The 21,250-nt window shown below is 42.2% G+C and overlaps 1 protein-coding gene across 1 annotated transcript in view; it reads right to left on the bottom strand.

Annotated features, from left to right (window-relative positions):
• Positions 1-1,984: 1,984 nt before the first annotated feature.
• The window catches only part of PRSS16 (serine protease 16), a 93,631-nt gene continuing 74,365 nt past the window's right edge, over positions 1,985-21,250 (bottom strand). The window contains exon 12 of the mRNA XM_069207510.1: positions 1,985-5,154. Coding sequence (XP_069063611.1) covers positions 5,092-5,154 — 63 coding nt within the window. The 3' untranslated portion in view covers positions 1,985-5,091. The remainder of the gene's footprint in view (positions 5,155-21,250) is intronic.

Raw genomic sequence — 21,250 nt, 5'->3', positions numbered from 1 at the left:
CGCCATCCACGCCAGCACATCGGACTTCACCAGCCTGGAGTTCGATCTGCAACGCATGTGACCTCAAGGGCCTGACGACTCCTGCACTGACTCCAGAACTGACACTTCTACATCAGCGACGCCGATCTACGGAGCTCACAGTGAGGATCACGACGCCCTGCAAATTCAAGTTACTGTTTATGGGTCTTCCCGACACCGTAGCTGGCCCGCAACACCACGGCCGGCCTGAACTGTTGGTTTTGTTGATCACAACACCGTGATAGCCCCAGCTGGAGCTATTGACGTCAAGGAACTGTATTTTTGAGTAAATCTTGCAGAATTCATATTATTACTGTATGTTGGATTTTTATCGTATTTGGTCTCGTTTTATATAGATAAATATTGGCTTTTTTTCTAAAACTGGTGTGGTGTCGGTTTGCAGTGTTTTCACTTATTACTGTGTATTATGTGCAAATGCTTCTGAGATAAGCCGGACTGCTTGTGCCAAGCTACCAAGGGGGTGAGCAGGGGTTATCTGAGCGGGTATCTCCCTTATCCTGACTAGAGTGAAGTTCCCTACTTGGACAGGGTGCAAACCGACTGCCCACTAGAGACCCCATTTCTAACAATGGTCAGCTGATATGAACATTTTGGACCCAAGTCCAGAATTTAACTCTTACTCATTTCCTATCTAATGACTGTATTCCCTTGGTATTATGGAATCAGCCTTCAACTGGATGTCCTACTTTCTTTGCAAAATAATTTAGTCAGTCACACTTCCCCCATTCTGTTCTTCCACATTTCTGATCTGTAAAATGCCCCAGGATATTTCTTTAAGACCCACCCTTCTTAGCCCTTACCTTATTCCTTCGGCAATCTTGAGGTGGGGGTTTGGTTTCCACAAATCGGTGCACTTTTTTTAAAATCAGTTCCTTTCCTTTATCTTGCTGTTTTTAATAGTGGCTCTTAATAAAGTTATGCCACTATAAACACTAGACTGCTGTAGAACATTGGTGCAAGCAGTCATTGTAGCTAGGATTGGCCACTGCAATTCAATTTATCTTGACTGACCCAAATATCTGCTACAGTGCTACTTTCATGATCTCTGATATGCACCTGCTTGCATTCTTATTGGGAATTTCACATCAGCGATACTAGAATTTGTTTGTAATATAGTATAACTTTGCATCTTGCTTCGCCCAGGGAGTTTATCTCTTTTCACACTATAAGACTCAGTTTTCTTAGATTTTTGGCTGGTCTTTTGCCCTGCTGAAGTGAACCCTACTTTGAGTAACCTTTCATGCTAACTTCAAAGCTCTGAGCCCAGTTCCTGCTTCCAGAGTGTAATGGGTATAACTAATTGATTGAGCCCAGTACATTTAATTCAACACTTTTTCCAGTGGTTCGCCTAAGAGAGAAGAGTATGTCTTTACTTGGAGCCCATAGCTCTCTGGCAGAGAACGCAAGCCGCAGTTCACTGATGAGGCCCAACAAGGTCAAAGCATTTCTGGGCTTGCTTGTTTTCCCAATAGAGGAGGAGAGTGGTCTAGTGGTTCATGCAGTAAATTCACTTTTAAAGCTGGGCTAAGACCTGATATGCATATGGTTGGATCATTCATACGACGGGGCAGTGAAAAACAATGGACTGGAATGTGCGGAGTACTTCCTAGTGGCTGAGACTAATTCATGCATATTTAGTTACATTTCTTAAGAACATGGTGTTGTGCTATTACCTATATGACTGTACAAGCATTTTAGTTTGAGACCTCTCCAATCCCTCTTTGAGGGTAGAACTTGCTTGTAGCATTTGCTCATATGTTACAGTAAGAGTCAGATTTAAAAATATTTTGCAGAAATAATTATACCTTCCAGTCCTGCCTTACAACTTGGAACAAGCAGCACAACAACAGAGTCAGGTTGACCTACCCGCCTCGTCTTCCCCACAAAAGTGGAAGACTTTCGTGTATTAGTTGAAGCACATTAATTATACACAATATCTTAGTAGTTAGCATGAAAATATCGCTTTATTAAATGGAAATCTTCACACAAAATTATTTATAAAGAGACAATTGAGTTGCTGTAAAATAAAATGTACAACCAGGAGAAAACACTCAGTTAAGAGCTTCACAGTGAGTACTGCAGAAAATACAGTCATCAGATTCAGATGTGTACTTGTTGATTCTTAAATTTTGCAGCCTACTTTCTAGTGCAAACTATAAACAAGTAAAACTGTTAAAAGGAGACTTTCATTTATCAAGTAGATGAAACCCAGAGAAATAACCTTCACTTGCTACAAAATATGCAAGATGAATTTTGTTCATGTTTGAGAGACAGAAATGTGAATGAACACCCGTACATACCATTATCATCATCATGCTCTCCACTCGCCATCCAGTAGTCCTTTATTATGGAATTTTAGCCCCAAAATATCATGGCACAAGCACTGTTATTTATCAGAACTCCAGATAAAAGGCTTCAAGAGAGGGAGTGACAATCAGTGAAAAACTTTTGTTTCATTTGGAGTATAAATGCAGAGTTGTTGTTTCCAGGAGTATTTAGGTTCAGTTAGGACCATCTCCCTACAAAACAAAAGTTTTAGGGGCGATACAAGCCACCAGACATGTATGATCCCGCTGCTATAACATGTTTTAGGTGATACAGCATTCCCCATTTTACCATACACCCTATCATGTGCCATATCTCATGCATCATATTCTGTTTTGTGGGGAGTGCACAGGCAATTTCCAGGATCAGTGAATACTTTTTAGATGTTTCTTTACTTTCTATAGGTTGAAAGCATTTTTTTCTACACAAAGTTACAATTTGCTGAGCTAGAAGACATCTGGTTAAAAACTAACACCTACCTAATTTCACCTTTTGCAAATTGGATTTTGATGTAGAAGTGCATTTCTTCAGACAACGTCAACTAAATTCATCTACTTGTCAATGTTGTCAGTATTGGCAGATAAGAAATATCTGGTGCAAGCTAATAAATAAACTGCCCAAAACTGCACATAGTGGTTACATTTGGTGCTAGTATTCATTAACGGTTGTCTGGTTTCACAGAAAACAACATAGTCACAATATTACCCTCAACCTAATTGTCCTTTTGGTAATTAACTCATTTACCACTTTCCTAGCTTTGTTTCGGCTAACTGGTGTCTTTCGATGGCCAGCATTTCCCTTAAAACGTAGGATAAGCGACTCATTTCTGTAGGTTCATACTAATTTAATTTGGCTCACAGGGATCAGTGCTATTAATTTTCGATTACTTCGCCCGTCCATTTGTGTCATAAATTGGAGAGGAGCTCACATGCAGGAATTGACAACACTGGTCAGTTGCATAACAGGGATGGCAAAAATAAGGATATGGAATAAATAAGCATGTATTTTAGCATGTAAACTATTGGTAAGACACAGAAAATACCTGGCATGAAAAAAAAAACAAGGTGAGTTTTAGGCAGCACATTCAAAACGATGTCCGAACAGAAAAAGTATAGTTTTTAAATGTATTTCAGTCAAATTTACTTGCCAGCAGAAAATCACATCAAATAATCCCATTAATGGTAAAAATAACCAAATGGAGGATAATATGAATGAAAACTAAATAACACCATCTGTTGTAGTAATGATCGAGAAAAATTTCTGGCAAGCTGTCAAATTACTAATATTTACATTATGAGTGAATGTATGGATGAACATTGTACTCTGATTAAAATTTTACATCAATTCGTTGTTTATGGAAAGACTGACAATCATAACGGGAGTATCAAATTGTTTTACTTTACATAAAGTACCATGTTTCATCAGTGAAGGCAACATTTAAAATCGTCATCTTTATTTTTAATTTTACAGTAAGGCTCAAAGCTCGTTTTCAAAGCCTTGTTTTTAAAAGCAATAAAATCAACTGAGAGATACTTTTATTTGTTTTCCTCTTGCATGAATGATGAATTCATAATCTCAAGCACCACCTGTTGACATTGTGCCACTGGGGGTTCTAAAGCATGTTTAAGTTCTCATGTATATTTTTCAGAAATTGCTATTTTTTAGGATTTCATTAAAATATTAAATACTTGATGTTCTGTATGCAAACAGAGGTTTTTGTATTACTGGAATAGTGCAATATACAACAGAACACATGTAGCTATGAGTGTATTTTACAAGAAACATGCATAAGTGACCCCTATTTTTGAAGATTTTACTACATACATTTTTAACTCGTTCAATTTTTTGCTTCTTTAGCATTTTTGTTCAAACTTTATAGGAAGTTGAAAACTTTGGGTATGAATATTTAGAGAATCTATAATCGAAAAAGTGCAGTCTGCATAAGAGAATTTATTTTGGAAGAAAATTTAATGTAAGCTTCAAGTGGCACATTCTCCCTTAAGAAATGTGTATTACACATTACGCTGCACCTTTGCTGTGCTTTTTTTTTTTTTTTTAAATAGAAAGAACAGTTCCTCTGTGTGAAAAACAATAAGATAAAACTGAAGCAGTTGAAGGTTTTGTATATTTATATTAGGTGAATGTAATGAGTGGAACTGATGGTTGTTGCTATCTGTTGGTTTCCTGCACTCTTGATCATAAAAAAAATTCAGTTTTCCTTCTGATTTTGCGCATGTTCTAAATAACATGCAAGTACAAATACCAGGTTTTAAATCATGATCTGGGTGATTTCATTTCAAAAACACTCCTAAGAATATTGCTTTGCCCCAATGCGGAGATGGAGCATTACGGGTCTCCTTAAGAATTGTTTAGTACATTAAAATTCTCCAACTTTAGGAGAAATCTCTAAATACGAAGTAAAAGCCATCGGCTGAATTTCCTCCATCAAACGGATAGTATTATAGAGAAAGTTCCCCCTGTGGGTTCGACTATGTATATCGAGTTCCCCTTCTGAAACTGAAGAATTTTCTATTCCATTATATTCTAAATCAGGCCCTGTACCTTTTTGACCTAAGATTTCTTTAGGACAAACTTTCCAAACAAAATTAATTTGAGATCTTTCACATTTGCTGCAAAGTGTCCACTGGGGTCAAGCCACACATTGGGTATACATTTCTTTTAAGGAGTTGATAAGGTCTGTTTAGTCCATATTTCCACTCCAGAGTTTTAGTTGTCCACATGGTTTAGTCTAGCTGCCTTCAACCATTCCGCAACCTGAACAGCAATCTCCTGCAAGAGAAGGACATCATGGTTATAATCTTAGATCGCACAGAACATTCTCTTTATAGTGTGAGAAAATGCAAGTATCACAATTGGGGCGCACCCAGTCTTTCACCGACTAGCAAGCAGCAGTGGCAGCAGTGGCATCTTAAGAAAAAGCTTTTCCAAAACCAGGCCTTCACCGCCGGGTCCTTTATACCTACTTGCAGCGCTTGTTAATGTTTTTAACTGGACCTGTATGCCCCGCGTGTCAGGAACATTCTTTCCATTCTTTCACTGCACCTCAGGGTGTACCCGCTGCCTGCAACAACACAAGAAAACTGAAACCCCACCTCTCTGCACTACGCATGAGGACTATTGATTGGTTTAACATTCTGTCTCAAATGAGCAGCATTCCCTCAGCCACTTTCTCTTCAGTCCTGCTGCTTGACAAAACACTGTACTATTTGTGTACCCCATAAAAAACCCCGACTTCCCCACTGACCTATGTAAAAATTCTGGTATACAGCTGGGTTCCGGGTCTCCTGAAACATGACATTACATTCACTCACTACAGTGAGACCTCCATGGTGGATCACTGTGTCCTTATACACCATGTTAACCCTCAAGCCTGCCTATTGTAGAGCAAGAAATCACAGTTTGCAACATCCATTCTTTATAGGAATATACAGATGTGGCTTCATTATGCTCCAGGAGATAAAGCATCTAAATTGATGAACCCTACTGAACACAACAAAGTAACTTTTCTCTTGATGGTGACAATCCTTCATGCATTCGTTTATGGGAGCAATATCTTATCTCCTGGAGGCAACTCAAGCTAGGAATAGTTGCAATAAGAAACTAGCATTAGCAAAGGCAGTAAGTCTTGCCCATGCAAGAGGTTTTGGCTTTGTCAATGTGTTTTAGCTGTGTTTAGCAAATGTGTTTTAGCAGCATGGCTAAAGGTTAGTGGCATAGAGTAGAGTGGCATGGAGAGTCGTACAGTGGATTATGATGAGTAGAGTATTGTAGAGTGGAGTTGCAGAAAGTGCTGTGTGCTGGAATGTCAGTGTGGAGTCACGTAGAGTGACATACACTGAAGTGGCACAGAGTAGAGTGGACTGGTGTAGAGTGCACTGGTGTAGAGGGTTCCAGATTGCAGTGGCACTGAGTGCAGCAGTGAAAAAATGCAGCGTCCTAGAATGCAGTGGCATAGATTAGAATAGTTTACAGAGTACAGTAGCGCAGAGTAGAATGGCGCACAGTAGAGTGCAGTGGCATACAGTAGAGTGGTGCAGAGTGGAGTGCCATAGAGTTGAGTGATGCAGAAACGCAGTAGCACAGAGTGGAGTCAAGTGTCAGTGCAGTGGCGTAGAGTGGTGTACAGTAGCATGTCTCTTACATATGTATCTGAAAAAACGAATGCACTTTGATTGTGCTTTCTGTGGGTTTGCTTCAACATTCAGTGTTCATTAACGAGGTAACACTTTGTTTCAAGATGTCTGCCTTGATTGATACTTAAAGGGGGTGAACCAGCAGTAAACTGGTGCTTACCTCCTCTATGCATAGTGAAAAACAAAATCCAGGCATTCGTATTTAACAGGAAGGCTATTAAAAGAACTGCAACACCTCCTACTCCATGAGGAGAACAATCTACAATCCTGAAATATATAAACTCCCACTTTGAAGTCAGCTGAAGACACAGTAAACAGCATGCTCCCTCGGAAGACAGGACCAGATATGTGACTCAGACTTTGAATGCACAGCATATGTATATGTGACCAGCAAATGTGATGTGACCAGATGACAACATTTACAAGCCTGTTTGTTACCAGAAAAACAACTTTGCAAAAGGATTCTTTAAACACAGCTTTAGCATGGGCAGTGATGTACTTGAACTGGGGGGCCTAACGCAAATAAAGCCAGCAAATGGGGAGCCAGGAAAAATGAGTTACAAAGCCAATGGCAAGCAAAAGACAGAATGCATTCCAAGGTCAACTTTCTGAAACTCCACAAAATGTCTTTCGCAAGCCAGACAGCTGTGCTGTCTGGTAGGCTGCGACCTAAAAACCCTAAAAGACGCTATGTCAAGTTTGAAGTGTGTGTATTATCTTGCTTTAAATCAATGCTTATGATGGCAACTTGGTTCTATATAACACATAATACTCTGGTGATACCGTTTCAAAGTGCTGTAAATAACAGGAGTCACTTTTGCTCAAATTATTAGCACTCACTTTATTAACCGAAGGATAGAAAGCTGTCCTTGTTAAAATCCTTGGGCTATGGATCTTTCTCTCACACACACACTCCTCTTGCTAACTGAGGTGTTGTTATCTGCACATACGGGATGTTCGACCTGGCATCTTTTGACGTGTTTCCCAGGTCTTTTTGCCTTCCGACCACCTGTTTTTATGGTATGCTGAACTCTGTTTTTGCTGGTTTATTGTCTCAGTGCACTTTACCACTGCTGATCAGTGCTAAAGTGCAAGTGCTCCCTATGTAAATTGTATTGGTGATTGGTTTATCCATGATTGGCATATTTGGTTTACTGGTAAGTCCCTAGTACAGTGCACCAGAGGTGGCCAGGGTCTGTAAATCAATGCTACTACTGGGCTTGCAGCAATGGTTGTGCCACCAACATGAGTAGCCCCATGAACATGTCTCAGACCTGCCACTGCAGTGTCTGTGTTCAGTTTTAAACTGCAAATTCGACCTGGCAAGAGTACCCACTTCCCAGGCCCAAACCTTCCCTTTTACTACATGTAAGGCACCCCCAAAGTAGGTCCTAGGTAGCCCCATGGGCAGGGTGCAGGGTATTTAGACGGTAGGACATGTACTGATGTTTTTTACATGTCCTAACAGTGAAATACTGCCAAATTCAGTTCTCACTGTTGCAAGGCCTATCTCTCTCTTAGGTTAACATGGGGAGTGCCTTTAAATAACTTAAGTGCAGTTTCCCTTTGGGGGCAGATAGAGATGTGGCGTTTGGGGTCTCTGAACTCACAATTTAAAAACACATCTTTTTGTAAAGTTGTTTTTTATATTGTCTGTTTGAAAATGTCACTTTTAGAAAGTGGGCATTTTCTTGCCTAAACCATTATGTGGCTCTGCCTGCTTGTGTATTCCACGTCACTCAGTCACAGAATTTTGTATTCCACTTCAGTCTGGGTCAGACTGACAGTGGAGCTGTTGTGAATTCCCTCTAGAGAGCGACACAAAGGGAGCTGAGGTGTAGCCTGCATATCCTGATTAATCGCCTGGGCTAGAGTGCGGAGGGAGGAGGCAACACGTAAACCTAAAAGGGCTGTGCCTGTCCTCATACAATCAAGTCTCCAACCTTCTGGTGTGTGTCTGGGGCCAGGCCTGGGCAAGGCAGGATCTTTTTAACAAGACAGACTTTCCTTTGAAGTTTTCCTACTTCAAAGGCAGAAAGGGGTAAAAGTAGTGGGCCCAAAACCCCAGACTTGTAGAACACTTCTGGTTCAAGGGGAACCTCTGCCAAGGAGAAGAGCTGAAAAGCTGGAGGAGGAGTAGTGCCCCTTTGCTGTGTGTGCTTTGCTGAGTTGGCCTGCAGTTGCAGCTTCTGCCTTAAAGAGGGCAAAGACTGGACTTTGCGGTGTATCCTGCTTGTGAGGTTTCTCCAAGGGCTTGGAGTCGAGCTTGTCTCCTGTTGGAAGTCTCAGAGATATCAAAGACTTCAGCTTAATCTGCCTACAGCACTGGGAAATGTGTGTTTTGCTCTGCAACAGAAGAAAAAAAAAGAAATCAACCGTGATGCCATAAACGATGCCGCTTACTGCACTGTGGCCTGACAACGCCACACGGAGCCGTGTCCCATGTCACACCACAACCCTGGTCTCACTAACGCCGCCACCGAGCGGCTGCTTGCACCGTACTTGTGGGCCCCACACTCTGCATCGCCTTGCTCATACTGCAGCCTTGGCATCTCCAACGCCGCCGCTCCACACTGACAGTGACACCGCTGCCTGCACCGTGGCCTGAAGACACCGCTCGTGAGGTACACGAAGCACCGTCCCATCCCGCACTGCAGCCTCAGTCCACCGACGCCATCGACTCCAGTTTCAACAACATACATGCCTGTCTGCACCACGACCCGTGGGTGCCGCACGGAGCCCACCTCGCGCTGCACCACTGCCTGGGGCCTACCGACAACAGCACTGTGCCTGCACTGTGACCTGGAGACACTGCACATCCCACCGCCCCGCTTCACACCGCAGCCCTGGTCTCCCCAATGCTAGAGGATCGGGTAACCAAGCCGCTGCCTGCACCGTGACCTGTGGGCACCGCACGTCCCATTATCTCACTTCGCACGGCAGTCCCAACGCCATCCACGCCAGCGCTCCTGACCTCGTCATCAGCCTGGAGTACGATCTGCAGCGCGTGTGACTTCAAGGGCCCGAAGAGCCCCACACCGATCTACAGAACCGAGGCCTGTGACGCAACACTCCGGATCTCATTGCGAGGATCACAACGCCCTGCATTTCCAAGGTACTGTTTGCGAGGCTTCCCAACACCGTAGCTGGCCCCCGATGTCGCAGCAGGCCTGAACTGTTGGACTTGTTGTTCACCACGCTGTGATAGCCCCAGACAGAGCTATCGATTTCAAGGAACTGTACTTTTAAGTTCATTCTTGCAAAATTCATATCTTTATTACTATATGTTGATTTTAGGTCTTGTTTTACATGGATAAATATTAGCTATTTTTCTAAAACTGGTGTAGTGTCCTTTTGTAGTGTTTTCACTGTATTACTGTGTGATATGTGCAAGTGCTTTACACATTGCTTCTGAGATAAGCCGGACTGCTCGTGCCAAGCTACCAAGGGGGTGATCAGGGGTTATCTCAGCTGGGTATCTCCCTTATTCGGACTAGAGTGAAGGTCCCTACTTGACCAGGGTGCAAACCGACTGCCAACTAGAGGCTCTATTTCTAACACAGGAGAAGAGCATGGAAACTAGGGTAGTATTGTTCGGATTCTATCTGAACTCCTCATGTTAAAACATTCGGATTGTACAATTGTACGTGGGTAAAATCTTCCTTAGTTCTGATAAACCTCTAAAGCTAGTATCAAAAGTCTTTAAAAGTATTTTTTATTTCAAGCTCCTGGGTAAATATAAGGTACATTTTGTCACTATATCTAATTGAAGTCACAGAGCTCATTATATGACTGCATATCATTAAATTAAATTACCACTGTAAATGTCAGACACCAGAATACTGTGCTCGTTTCCTCTATAGAAGCACAATATTTTGGAGCATATGTTTAAAAAATTTGCCGTGCAATAGGTCTCGCATTTGCTTGAGTTAGAGCTATTGGTGTTGTAAAAGCTTAACTGGACTTTTCTTGCCATAGAAATTGGTCAACCCTGCCTCATAATTTGGACCTCTCTGCTGCAAAGTTCTAGTGGCCCTGCATATAACGCAAAGCAGTTCAGTTTACCCTCTCTGTCTATCTGCAGCAAAAAAATGAAAACATTGCCATTGTTTCTTTTACATTATTATTTTGGGGTCCCCCAATCTAGTGTGAGGACCCAGAGATGACCTAGACAGTGAGAGCACATTGTGTGATGAGTTATGGGTAAAACTGTGTTGTAAAAGGAATGGCTTGCTAAGCATTATGGGCGAGCTTCCGAGTGCCACGGATATTGTAGTGTCTTGACTGTAATGCTCAGAACAGCCCCTAGAGGACACCTTTATGAAAATAGCATTTGTAAGAAACATGATCATGTAACCATATATTCAGCCCCTAGAGGGCACAACTACATGAAAACAGAATAACAGAAAGTAATGCAGTGTAACCATATATGTAGCCCCTAGAGGGTGTAATGTCTTACACATCGGAAGGCCTAGCAGGCCTAGTGCAATACTATTACAAAGAAGGCCCTTAAATAAAAACTTCTGTCAGCTGTAAAACAAAAATTCCAGCTATGAGAGAGCTTTAAAAGAAATTGAATGGTTGGAGAGGTTACTATTTTGGGGTCTCTCCAAACCTAGTGTGGGGACCCAGAGATGACCAAGACAAAGTGTGCTGTGCTGAACGTTTTGATGGCTATATTGTCCTCGGACCAACACAGGCTGAGTTATGGTCAAAAATGTTTTGAGAAAGAAATGCCTGCAAAGCATTATGGGGCGAGTTTCCCAGAGTGTGGTGCATATTGCAGTATTGGGTCTCCCGCTGTGCAGGGAGTTCGCAGTATATGAAACTTCACTGTTCTGTATTGTGCGCTCTGTTCAAGTTCGTGCTATATGAAACTTCACATACTCATGTAAAGCGCTTCTCCGATTGAGTTTGCGCTCTATGAAACTTTAACAAAAATATGAAAAAAATCTGAAATAAATAAAAAAGAAACAGTGGCATGCCTAAAACATGTAAGAGGAAGAAACAAAAGGCCACGCAGCGTGAAGCAGCGAGGCAAAAGAAAAAAAAAATTAGTGTGCCACACTACGGTATCTCACAGATTGTGCAATAATCCATTTAATAGGGTCGGTCTCCAAGGCAATAACAAAGCAGCCTCAAGGTGGGATGAACGTAAAGCATTTACCCACAAAATAAAGGGAATTTTTAAAGGCAGGCCCAGGTACGATTGAAAGTGATGGGTGTGGTTAATGCCCACAGAATTGATATCAACAGGTCGAAAAGAGCCCTTTTTCAGGATATATAAATCCAAATGCAAAACAGGCTTTGTGAGGGCAAAACGACTTTCTAAGGCCCTTTAAAAAAATCTACAACTGCTTGCATGATGAAAATGATGCCACCTAATTAAGTTTGCGATGAGCAGTGTTTTCAGCAAGATGCACATTTACAGAACAGAGAACATCGGATTTAGCTAAATATGGAGGATAATCGACTACTTTATCATCCTGACATGTCCACAGATGTATGTACTGCTTTAGGTAGCAAATTCAAAACCTCTTCAACTTAAAGACATGCATTGTTCTTGTAGAAAAACACTTCTTCTCATGTGCCTATCTATGCATTCAGAATGAAGACTGAGAAGACACTACTCTAGGTATGTATGACACAGATCACTGCTTAGCAAAGGACAGCAGTGGTATGGGAGCCTGCAAAATTACGTGAACAGAAGACTGAAACGTCTGTGGATGTGCCCTGTTCAGTGTAGTAAGTATCAACTTTAATTTGTGTTTTAACTTGATTAGCATTTTCAGAAACATACGACTTTGCAGAAAGGCATACGCATATTTTCCTGAACTTTAGGGCCTGCCTATATATGAACTCTGAGCATTTTGTGCTTCTTATTTTTTATGGTCAATAACAAAGATTCAATGTCCTCCATCAATGAAGATGTTCCCAAGGACGTGTTCAGAACGAACTAGTGCTTTTCCAAAAAGTGTCTGCTTAGCTAGTCTGCTTTGGTAGGTGAATTATCATGGAGTTCTCAAGTCAGAAGTGCTACCAGATTATTTGTATATAACTTGAAAGTGCCATGGATTACTTCCTTTCGTTTCTGCTGAGATAATAAATACATTGCTGTTGCATAGACTACCTGAATCATGGAGGATGACATTATTGAGTGCATGGAGAATAGACGGATTAGCTAGATAGACAGATACATAGGTTGTTCTAAGTTCCAGAATACGTCTGTGGTACAATCGCTACAGGGTTAAACATTTTCCTTGCACTGTGAAGCTGGTGCAGGTGAGGTCCCAGCCTTGTTACGAAGCACTCAGCTATTGCAGAGGAAGAGATTCCAAAAAGGGAACTCCCCTCCTCTGATCTTCTTCTGTCATCACCAAGGGGACCACTGCTCAGTTGCATGAACAGACTCAATCTGTCCTCCGAATCGTTAGCTGTTTGGCACCACTGATCTTCCAGGTCAGTGCTGCTGGTGACAACATGGAATCTGGCATTCAGAACAACAACACAGCTGTGGCATTAAGGGCCTCATTATGACCTTGGCGGCTGGCGGTGTTCCGCCAGCTATTATGACCATGGCGCAATAGCCATGGCCATACTGCCGCGGCCCCTCCACTATACCGCCAGGCTTTTGCCTGGCGGTCATAATCCCCAGGGCAGTGGTTCAAGCACCGCTGCACTGGGGATTATGAGTCCCCGACCGCCAGCCTTGCCACGGTGGTAAACACCGCCATGGAAAGGCTGGCAGTAAGGGGGACTTGGGGTGTCCCTGGGGGCCCCTGCACTGCCCATGCAGTTTGCATGGGCAGTGCAGGGGCCCCCAGGCATAGCCCCGTCGCGCATTTCACTGCCCGATTTTCGGGCAGTGAAATGCGCGACGGGTGCTACTGCACCCGCTGCACATCAGCATTGCCGCCGGCTCTATTATGAGCAGGCAGCAATGTTGATTTGACTTTTCTGCTGGGCCAGCGGACGGTAACACTGTTACTGTCCGCTGGCCCAGCAGAAGTCATAATAGGGAGCCAGAAATACCCCAGGCACTGGCGGTATTCTGGCTTCCGCAGCCTCGGCGGTCTTTTCAAACAACCGCTGAGGTTGTAATGAGGGCCTAAGTCCAGAAGGGAGGAATTCTGTCTGATTGTCTTACATTCAGTGTGGAGCCCCCGGTTGTGTATGGGCTGGATAGCTTCCATAAATGTTACAATACATGAAACCAAGAGTGAGTTTTTATCTGCCGTTCTGCCACGTACAAGCTAACGAATATATTCTGACACACATGAAAGGCTACCTCCTCTCTTATTCCCTTCAAACGGCATTTGGTGCCTACCTCAGGCTGAAGTGCTGAGTTCTATGGTGGTAGTGCTGTTAGTCAATTTTGAGGTGAATAATTTCCAGTGTTTCACGGGAGGTAAGATTAAGTCGACAGCATGTAGCACCAACATTTTTTTTTATCTCTTGTGACCCATTTTTTGCAATACTGAGATCTAAAATAGGGCAGTAATGATTTGCTACCATGCTGGAAGATGTTTGTATATGTTCTTTACCGCTACAGTGAGGAACCATTGCGTTTAAGTGATAGGACATTTTCAGGTGCTTCCGAAAGCTACTTGTTTTCTCTACCTATGCTGGTTTAGTCTTTGCTGCTAAAAAGTAAACTTTTGATGTTCCTTCTATCTGTGCAAATGCTTTATGAACTCGCCATTGCAAGAAGTCTCTACAATACAGCTTAAATGGACTCTGACACTCTTTACCGTTCTCTAATTGATTACAGAGGATTGGCTTACGTTTTCGTTTTCGGATCCTTTAATACTTGCAAGAGAAAATGTTATTTTGGGGGCAGGTCTAGGTCATGGCAAAGCTGAAATGGCCTAGACTGGTGTGCGGAAACAACTCCTGCATATAAACAGCTTTTTGCTTATGCAGAGAAAATACGGACACAAATCCCCATTCATCATTTAGAGAAGAAATCTGTTGACTTAGAACAACTTATGTGCTGTGCTTTCGGGGTAAAAATCGGATACGAACGTCCCACCAGTATGTCTTCCTCCCTCTATCTCTGCAAATTAGCGGTGGAGGGAGAGTGGATCGTGGTGAAGTGGGACGAGGACAGGAGCAAGCCCCGGGGACACAAGGTAGCTGAAATTACCCTGGGTGGTGTGGAAGGCACAAATACAGCACAGTTGTATGCAATATGGACTCTGGCCCACGCAGGACACGTTTTAACATTTATAAAAGAAATGTGGCGATCTGGGACTGCTCACTGGAGACACCATCATGGTCTCGGGAGAGGTGTGGGGTTCCTCTTTATGGAATACTTCTCGGATATCAATTCTCCCCTGCCTCCCTTCCCCTCCGACTTGCCTTTCATTTTCCCTCCCTCAGCTAGGCCAGATTTGCAGAATCCATATCCCAGAAAGATACCTTATGAAGCACCCAGGTCGGTTTACGAGGGAAATCAACTAGCCAGAGACTGGTGTGGGGAATCCGAATCACAATCTTTCTCAAGAGACAAAATACATGCACAAATGAATGCAACACAGTAGTACAGCCAGGTAGGGCACAATCGCCCATTCCACACATATAAATCATGTTGGTCTGAGACAGCTCATAGATAGTACTCTCACTGTCAATGAATTCTAAGGCTGCAGGGACCATCTGATGGCATCTAGCTCTGTGCGAATGACGTTGCAAGTAGTTCTTGGACTTATAGTCTGCACATTTCCTCATGGCTCCTTTGGAGCTCAGGACCTCGAGGAATTCTCCACACACACTTCAGGCTGCTGGGTCTCACTTGTTGTCCTCTTGGGCAGGGGAATCCTCCACTCTTTCCTCTAGCCAGTTCAACCTCCTCTTCTTCCAAACCAAGGTGCTGCAACAGGTAATCTTCTAGGCTTGGGCTTATTTCCCCCTCACAGGGCGGATCAGTGATAACAGGGCCATGTCCCTGGTATCGCTTTGTTCTTGTGTAGGCAGAGTATCAATGTTTACCAGACTCATTTGAGTCATTCACTTAAGGAGGGCTATATTTACAATTAGAGGGACACTGGATTGACAGGGTGGCATATGTGTTTCCAGTTAACTAAATGTTCCAGGCACAAAGCACATATGTTTTGTGACTCAGACAGATGAGGAAGGCAACCGGCAGTGGAACCATCATCTTGTTCCGGGCCACATTATCCTGAATGGGTCTCCTGGTCTTAGACATGCAACAGAGCGCACTCTACAACAGGCACTTTACGGAAAGTAACAACTAGTAATTGAAAGCTATCTTAGTTTACAATGGGAGAGTCCGTAGGAATTCTCCCCACCTGTGGAGCATATACACTAGCCTGAAATCATGGACTCCACACTTTAGGGAAGTGAACAACTGGTTATGTGAAGAGAGAGGAACAACTGGTTATGTGAAGTGGGAAAGTCTGTAGACGTCCTACCCACTTGTGGAGTAAGTAAATCACCTTGAAGTCATGCATGATCAATCTAGCCACCCTAAAGTATAGTGGGGTATAATTTGGGAGTATGCAGAGTCATTAGAGCATGATCACCAACGTCAAATATCAAGTAAAATAATGGAGCAGTTTCAATGGGCTTGCACATTGTAAGTTCCAATGGGAGGAAACAAAGATTACACAAAATCCGTAGGGTACAAAAAGGAGAATGACTGCTTTTAGACGCAAGAGTGGGCGTCTAGCCCTTTGGAAAGTTTTGTGGCTCAGTTGAACGTTTCCACAACCACATTTGTGTAGTAAGATGTGATTTCACGTTAAGTTATTTAACTTTTTCTGCTCAGAATTTACCACTGACCAGTGCTGTATGCAGAAGTAATGTTCAGTGAGAAATCTGTCTTTAATTTGAAGCTGGATAGTATCTCTCCCCAGTGTACTGTGTGCTGAATCATAAGGGGGAACTCAGAGCTCAGGGTTGTGCAAATGAGACCTGTAGTACCTCCCCACTCTACAATAATAGATCCTGGGCAGAGAGGGGCTGGTGTGCCATATTCTGGAGTCAGCCCTTGATTCGGACATTCCTCTTCGTTCTGCTACAAGGAATTATTTTTCTATAGGTAGAGTGTCACAACTCTATTTCCGATTTTAGGCCATGTGCATCACTTGATTCTAGATCTCCAACTGACTCTAATAGAAAAGGTTTGATGAGAGAAAAGCAAGGCTTTTTTGTTTTTTTTAAACACACTTCTCTTGTCAAATGCTTTGGGCCTTTTATGTACTATTTATCCAAACTGCGGTCTGTTTCAATAAATTGCACAGGATTTCAAAAACACACAGGATTTTGTCCACTACCAATGACTTTTCTCAAGCTTACAATAAAACAATTATTAAAAAAGGAGACTAAAGATAGAAATATAATGTGTCAGAGGTTGGACATGTCAGAATTGAAGAAATTATATGCCAAGTGTAATGCTGATTATGCGCCTTTGGATGGTGCTTGTTTTTATGTGGTGGGAGAACAACTGAATACCTCGTTTATTGTTGTTTGGTATGCCCTCAAAGCTGAGTTTCAAGAAAACACATGAAGGCTTGGTTTTCATAAATTGTCAGAAGATCGGGGGTATATTACAGAAACTTTCTATTAGTTAAAAAACAAACAGGAAAAAAGGCAAAATCATTTGTTCCATTGTTGTTATTTGTGTAATACGGGATGAAGCAAACTGTATTTGAATCAAGGAATGCGTGACACCAACTGATTTGAGCACTCCGACCCCAACACTAGATGGCAGGAACAGTGCACAGCATGTGTATCTGCAGCTACACATGCCACCGAACACATATATATATATATATATATATATATATATATATATATATATATATATATATATTTATTACAAAAAGGATGTCCAGGCATGTAAAATGTCACTTACTCAGTGTACAACTGTTCGCTGCATGTAGTGCTGCAGATACACATGCTATGCATATCCATTCCGACATCTAGTGTTGGGCTCGGAGTGTTACAAGTTGTTTTTCTTTGAAGTTTTTTCAGAGTCACGGAATCGAGTGACTCCTCCTCTCTGTTCCATTGCACATAGGCATCGACTCCATTGTTAGATTGTTTTCCCTCAGAGGGTGAAGAAAGGAGTGATAGAGTATAGAAATATAAAGAGATGTCCATGCAAATGTAAATGTATATACATATTTACAAATGTAAAACTTAAATGACTACAGGCTTCCGGGGAGGAGTGAGGGCGCATGTGAATCTGCAGCACTACATGCCACGAACAGATGTACACTGGGTAAGTGACATTTTCCGTTCGATGGCATGTGTAGCTGCAGATACCCATGCTATGCACAGTCTACAAAGCAGTTAATCCTCCCAAAATAGTGGGGGCTAGCTTGTAGGTGTTGAAGTTGCTTGAAATAACGTTTTTAAGACAGCTTGGCCTACAGAGGCTTGTTGCTGTGAGAACACATCAACACAATAGTGTTTTGTGAATGTATGAGGGGTTGACCATGTAGCTGCTTTACATATGTCAACCACTGGAATGTTTTCTAAAAGAGCCATTGTTGCACACGTTTTCCTAGTGAAATGTGCTTTAGGAGTGATCAAGAGTTGCCTTTTAGCTTTGACATAACATGTTTGTATACATCTAACAATCCATCTTGCTAATCCTTGTTTTGATATAGGATTGCCTGTATGTGGTTGTTGGAAAGCAACAAAGAGTTGCTTTGTTTTCCTAAACTGTTTTGTTATGTCTATGTAGTACATAAGAGCTCTTTTGAGATTTAGGGTATGAAGAGCTCTTTCTGCCACAGAATCTGGCTGTGTAAAGATGACTGGCAGTTCCACTGTTTGATTGATGTGAAAAGGAGATACTACTTTTGGTAGACATTTTGGATTTGTTCGTAGTACAACCTTATGCTTGTGCACTTGGAAAAAAGGTTCCTCAAGAGTGAATGCTTGTATTTCACTAACTCTTCTTAAAGAAGTAATAGCTACAAGGAAGGCGACCTCCTATGTTAAAAATTGAATTTGCCAAGAGTGCATGCATTCAAAAGATGGTCCCATGAGTCTGGTAAGTACAATATTTAAATTCCATGAAGGAACAGGTGGTGTTCTGGGTAGAATAATACGTTTTAATCCTTCCATGAAGGTTTTGATAACTGGAACTCTGAATAGAGAAGTATGTTAAATAGTTTGTAAGTATGCAGATACTGCAGTAAGGTGTATTTTAATGGATGAATAAGCCAAATCTGTTTTTTGTAAATGAAGCAAATAAAATACAATATCTTGCATAGATGCTGTAAGTGGATTAATGGTTTTAGACTGACAATAGTAGACAAATCGTTTCCACTTATTTGCGTAGCACTGTCTAGTAGTAGTAGGTTTTCGTGCTTGTTTAATTACTCCATATATTCTGATGGAAGATTTAAATATCCAAATTCTATGACTTCAGGATCCAAACCGCTAGATTGAGAGTATTGGGGTTTGGATGCCTTATTTGACCTTTGTTTTGTGTTAACAAATCTGGTCTGTTTGGGAGTTTGGAGTGAGGCACAGATAGGTCTAATAGTGTTGTGTACCAAGGTTGGCGTGCCCATGTTGGTGCAATGAGTATCATGTTGAGAGATGTTTGACGTAATTTGTTGACTAGAAATGGAAGGAGTGGGAGAGGGGGAAAAGCATAAGCAAATATCCCTGACCAATTGATCCATAGAGCATTGCCCTTGGATAGGGGATGTGGGTGTCTGGATGCAAAGCTTTGGCATTTTGCGTTTTTGCTTGTTGCGAATAGATCTAGGTCTGGTAAAGTTTGTTGTTTTTTTGGTACCAAAAATGTGTGAAAGGTCTCGGCTCCGAAGCCGACTGACGAATTTTCGACTCTGAAGATTGTTTTTTTTTTTTTACTGGAGTCCGAAATGGAGCCTTTGGTATATTTACGCGACTCCGAAGTCGACGGAGGAGTGGCCTTTTTCTGCACTGACCCCGAAGGACAGTCGCAGACAGTCTTTTTTTGGGCCGAACCATGGCCTTCCGGCAGTGGTGTAGCCAAGGCCTTAGAATGTTTTTTGTGCAGGAGTGTAGGAGCAGACGTACTCACATGCTGGCCAGCTGTGATGGTCTGTCGTCCTCTGATTCCTGTTTGTCGTCTGTGACTGCTCCTCTTCAGCGACATCAAGATGTTCACTGCTTTTCAACGCCATTTCGAGTCTTCGGGGTCTGTGATCTCTGAAAGTCTTTTTTTAATGAAATGATCGACAGGCCTCACAGTTTTCCTTCCGATGGTCTGGAGAAAGGCACAAGTTACAAATCCAAGTGCTGGTCTGTATAGGGATCCTTCGCGTGGCACTGAGGGCAGAATCGGAATGGAGTCCGATCCATCAGGCTTTCCACGTGGTGGGCCCAAGTCAGGTGCACACACGCCGAAGGGCAAAAAAAAAATACGTTTACGATGGTACTACCAGTTCGATGCTAGATGAAGAACGTGATTGAAACAATACAGACGAAAAGGAAGGTTTTCTAAAGTTTTTTTTAATCGAAATAGCCTTGCGAGAGGAAACACGTCCGAACTCGATGGCGGAAAGAAAACAATCTAACAATGGAGTCGATGCCTATGTGCAATGGAACTGAGAGGAGTCGTCACTCGATCCCGTGACTCCGAAAAACAACTTGTAACACTCTAAGCCCAAAACTGGATGGCGGAATGGATATGCATAGCATGTGTATCTGTAGGTACACATGCCATCGAACAGATATGTACAATATTTGTAAAATAATTCTACTGCAACAACCACAGGCTTCCAGGGAGGACGCATGTGAATCTACAGTATTACATGCCACGAACAGATGTCTACTGGATAAGCAACATTTTTCGGTCGATGGCATGCGTGCTGTGTAGATACACATGCTTTGCATAGACTGTAAAACAGTCCCCTCTGAGTAAGTGGTTGCTAGCCTGTAGGAGCTGGAGTAGCCTGAAAAAGTGTCCCGAGCACTGCCTGGCCAACACTTGTTTGTTGGCGAGCTAAAACATCTACACAATAGTGCTTAGTGAATGTGTGTGGTGTAGACCAAGTAGAAGCTTTACAAATATCTGCTATTGGAATGTTTCCTAAAAAAGCCATAGAAGCACATTTTTTCTGGTAGAATGTGCTGTAGGTAATTGTTTTTTAGCTTTAAAATAACAAGTTTGAATACACTTGACTATACATCTAGCTATCCCAGTTTTTGAAATTGGATTGCCTTTGTGAGGCATTGAAAATGCTACAAAAAGCTGTTTAGATTTTCTAAAAGTCTTATCAATGTAATACATAAGACCTCTTAACATCTAGTGTGTGCAGACCTCTTTTAGCGACTGAGTCTGGCTGTGGAAAATGTAAAATGGTGAAACTACTTTTGGGAGAAATTTAGGGTTTTCTCCTAAGGACTACTCTATCTTTATAAACTTGGAAGAAAGGTTCTTCTACAGTGAAAGCTTGTATTTCACTTACACATCTTAAGGAAGTGATAGCCACTAAAAAGGCAGCTTTCCATGAAAGAAACTGCCAAGAGCAAGAGGGCATGGATTCAGAAGGTGGATGCATGAGTCTAGTAAAGACAACATTAAGGTTCCTTATTGGAGCTGGAGGAACCCAGGGTTTAAGGACTCTTAAGGACTTCCATAAAGGCTTTAATTACTGGAATTCTGAATAAATAAATATGATGTCTGATTTGGAAGTAAGCAGCTATAGCTGCAAAATGAAATCTAATAGAGGAGTATGCTAAATATGCCTTTTGTAAAT

The sequence above is a fragment of the Pleurodeles waltl genome, chromosome 9 (genome assembly GCF_031143425.1).
Source record: "Pleurodeles waltl isolate 20211129_DDA chromosome 9, aPleWal1.hap1.20221129, whole genome shotgun sequence".
NCBI classification, from domain to species: Eukaryota; Metazoa; Chordata; class Amphibia; order Caudata; family Salamandridae; genus Pleurodeles; species Pleurodeles waltl.
The sequence above is the reverse complement of the archived record's forward strand: the minus strand, read 5'-3'. Positions and strand labels throughout refer to the sequence as shown.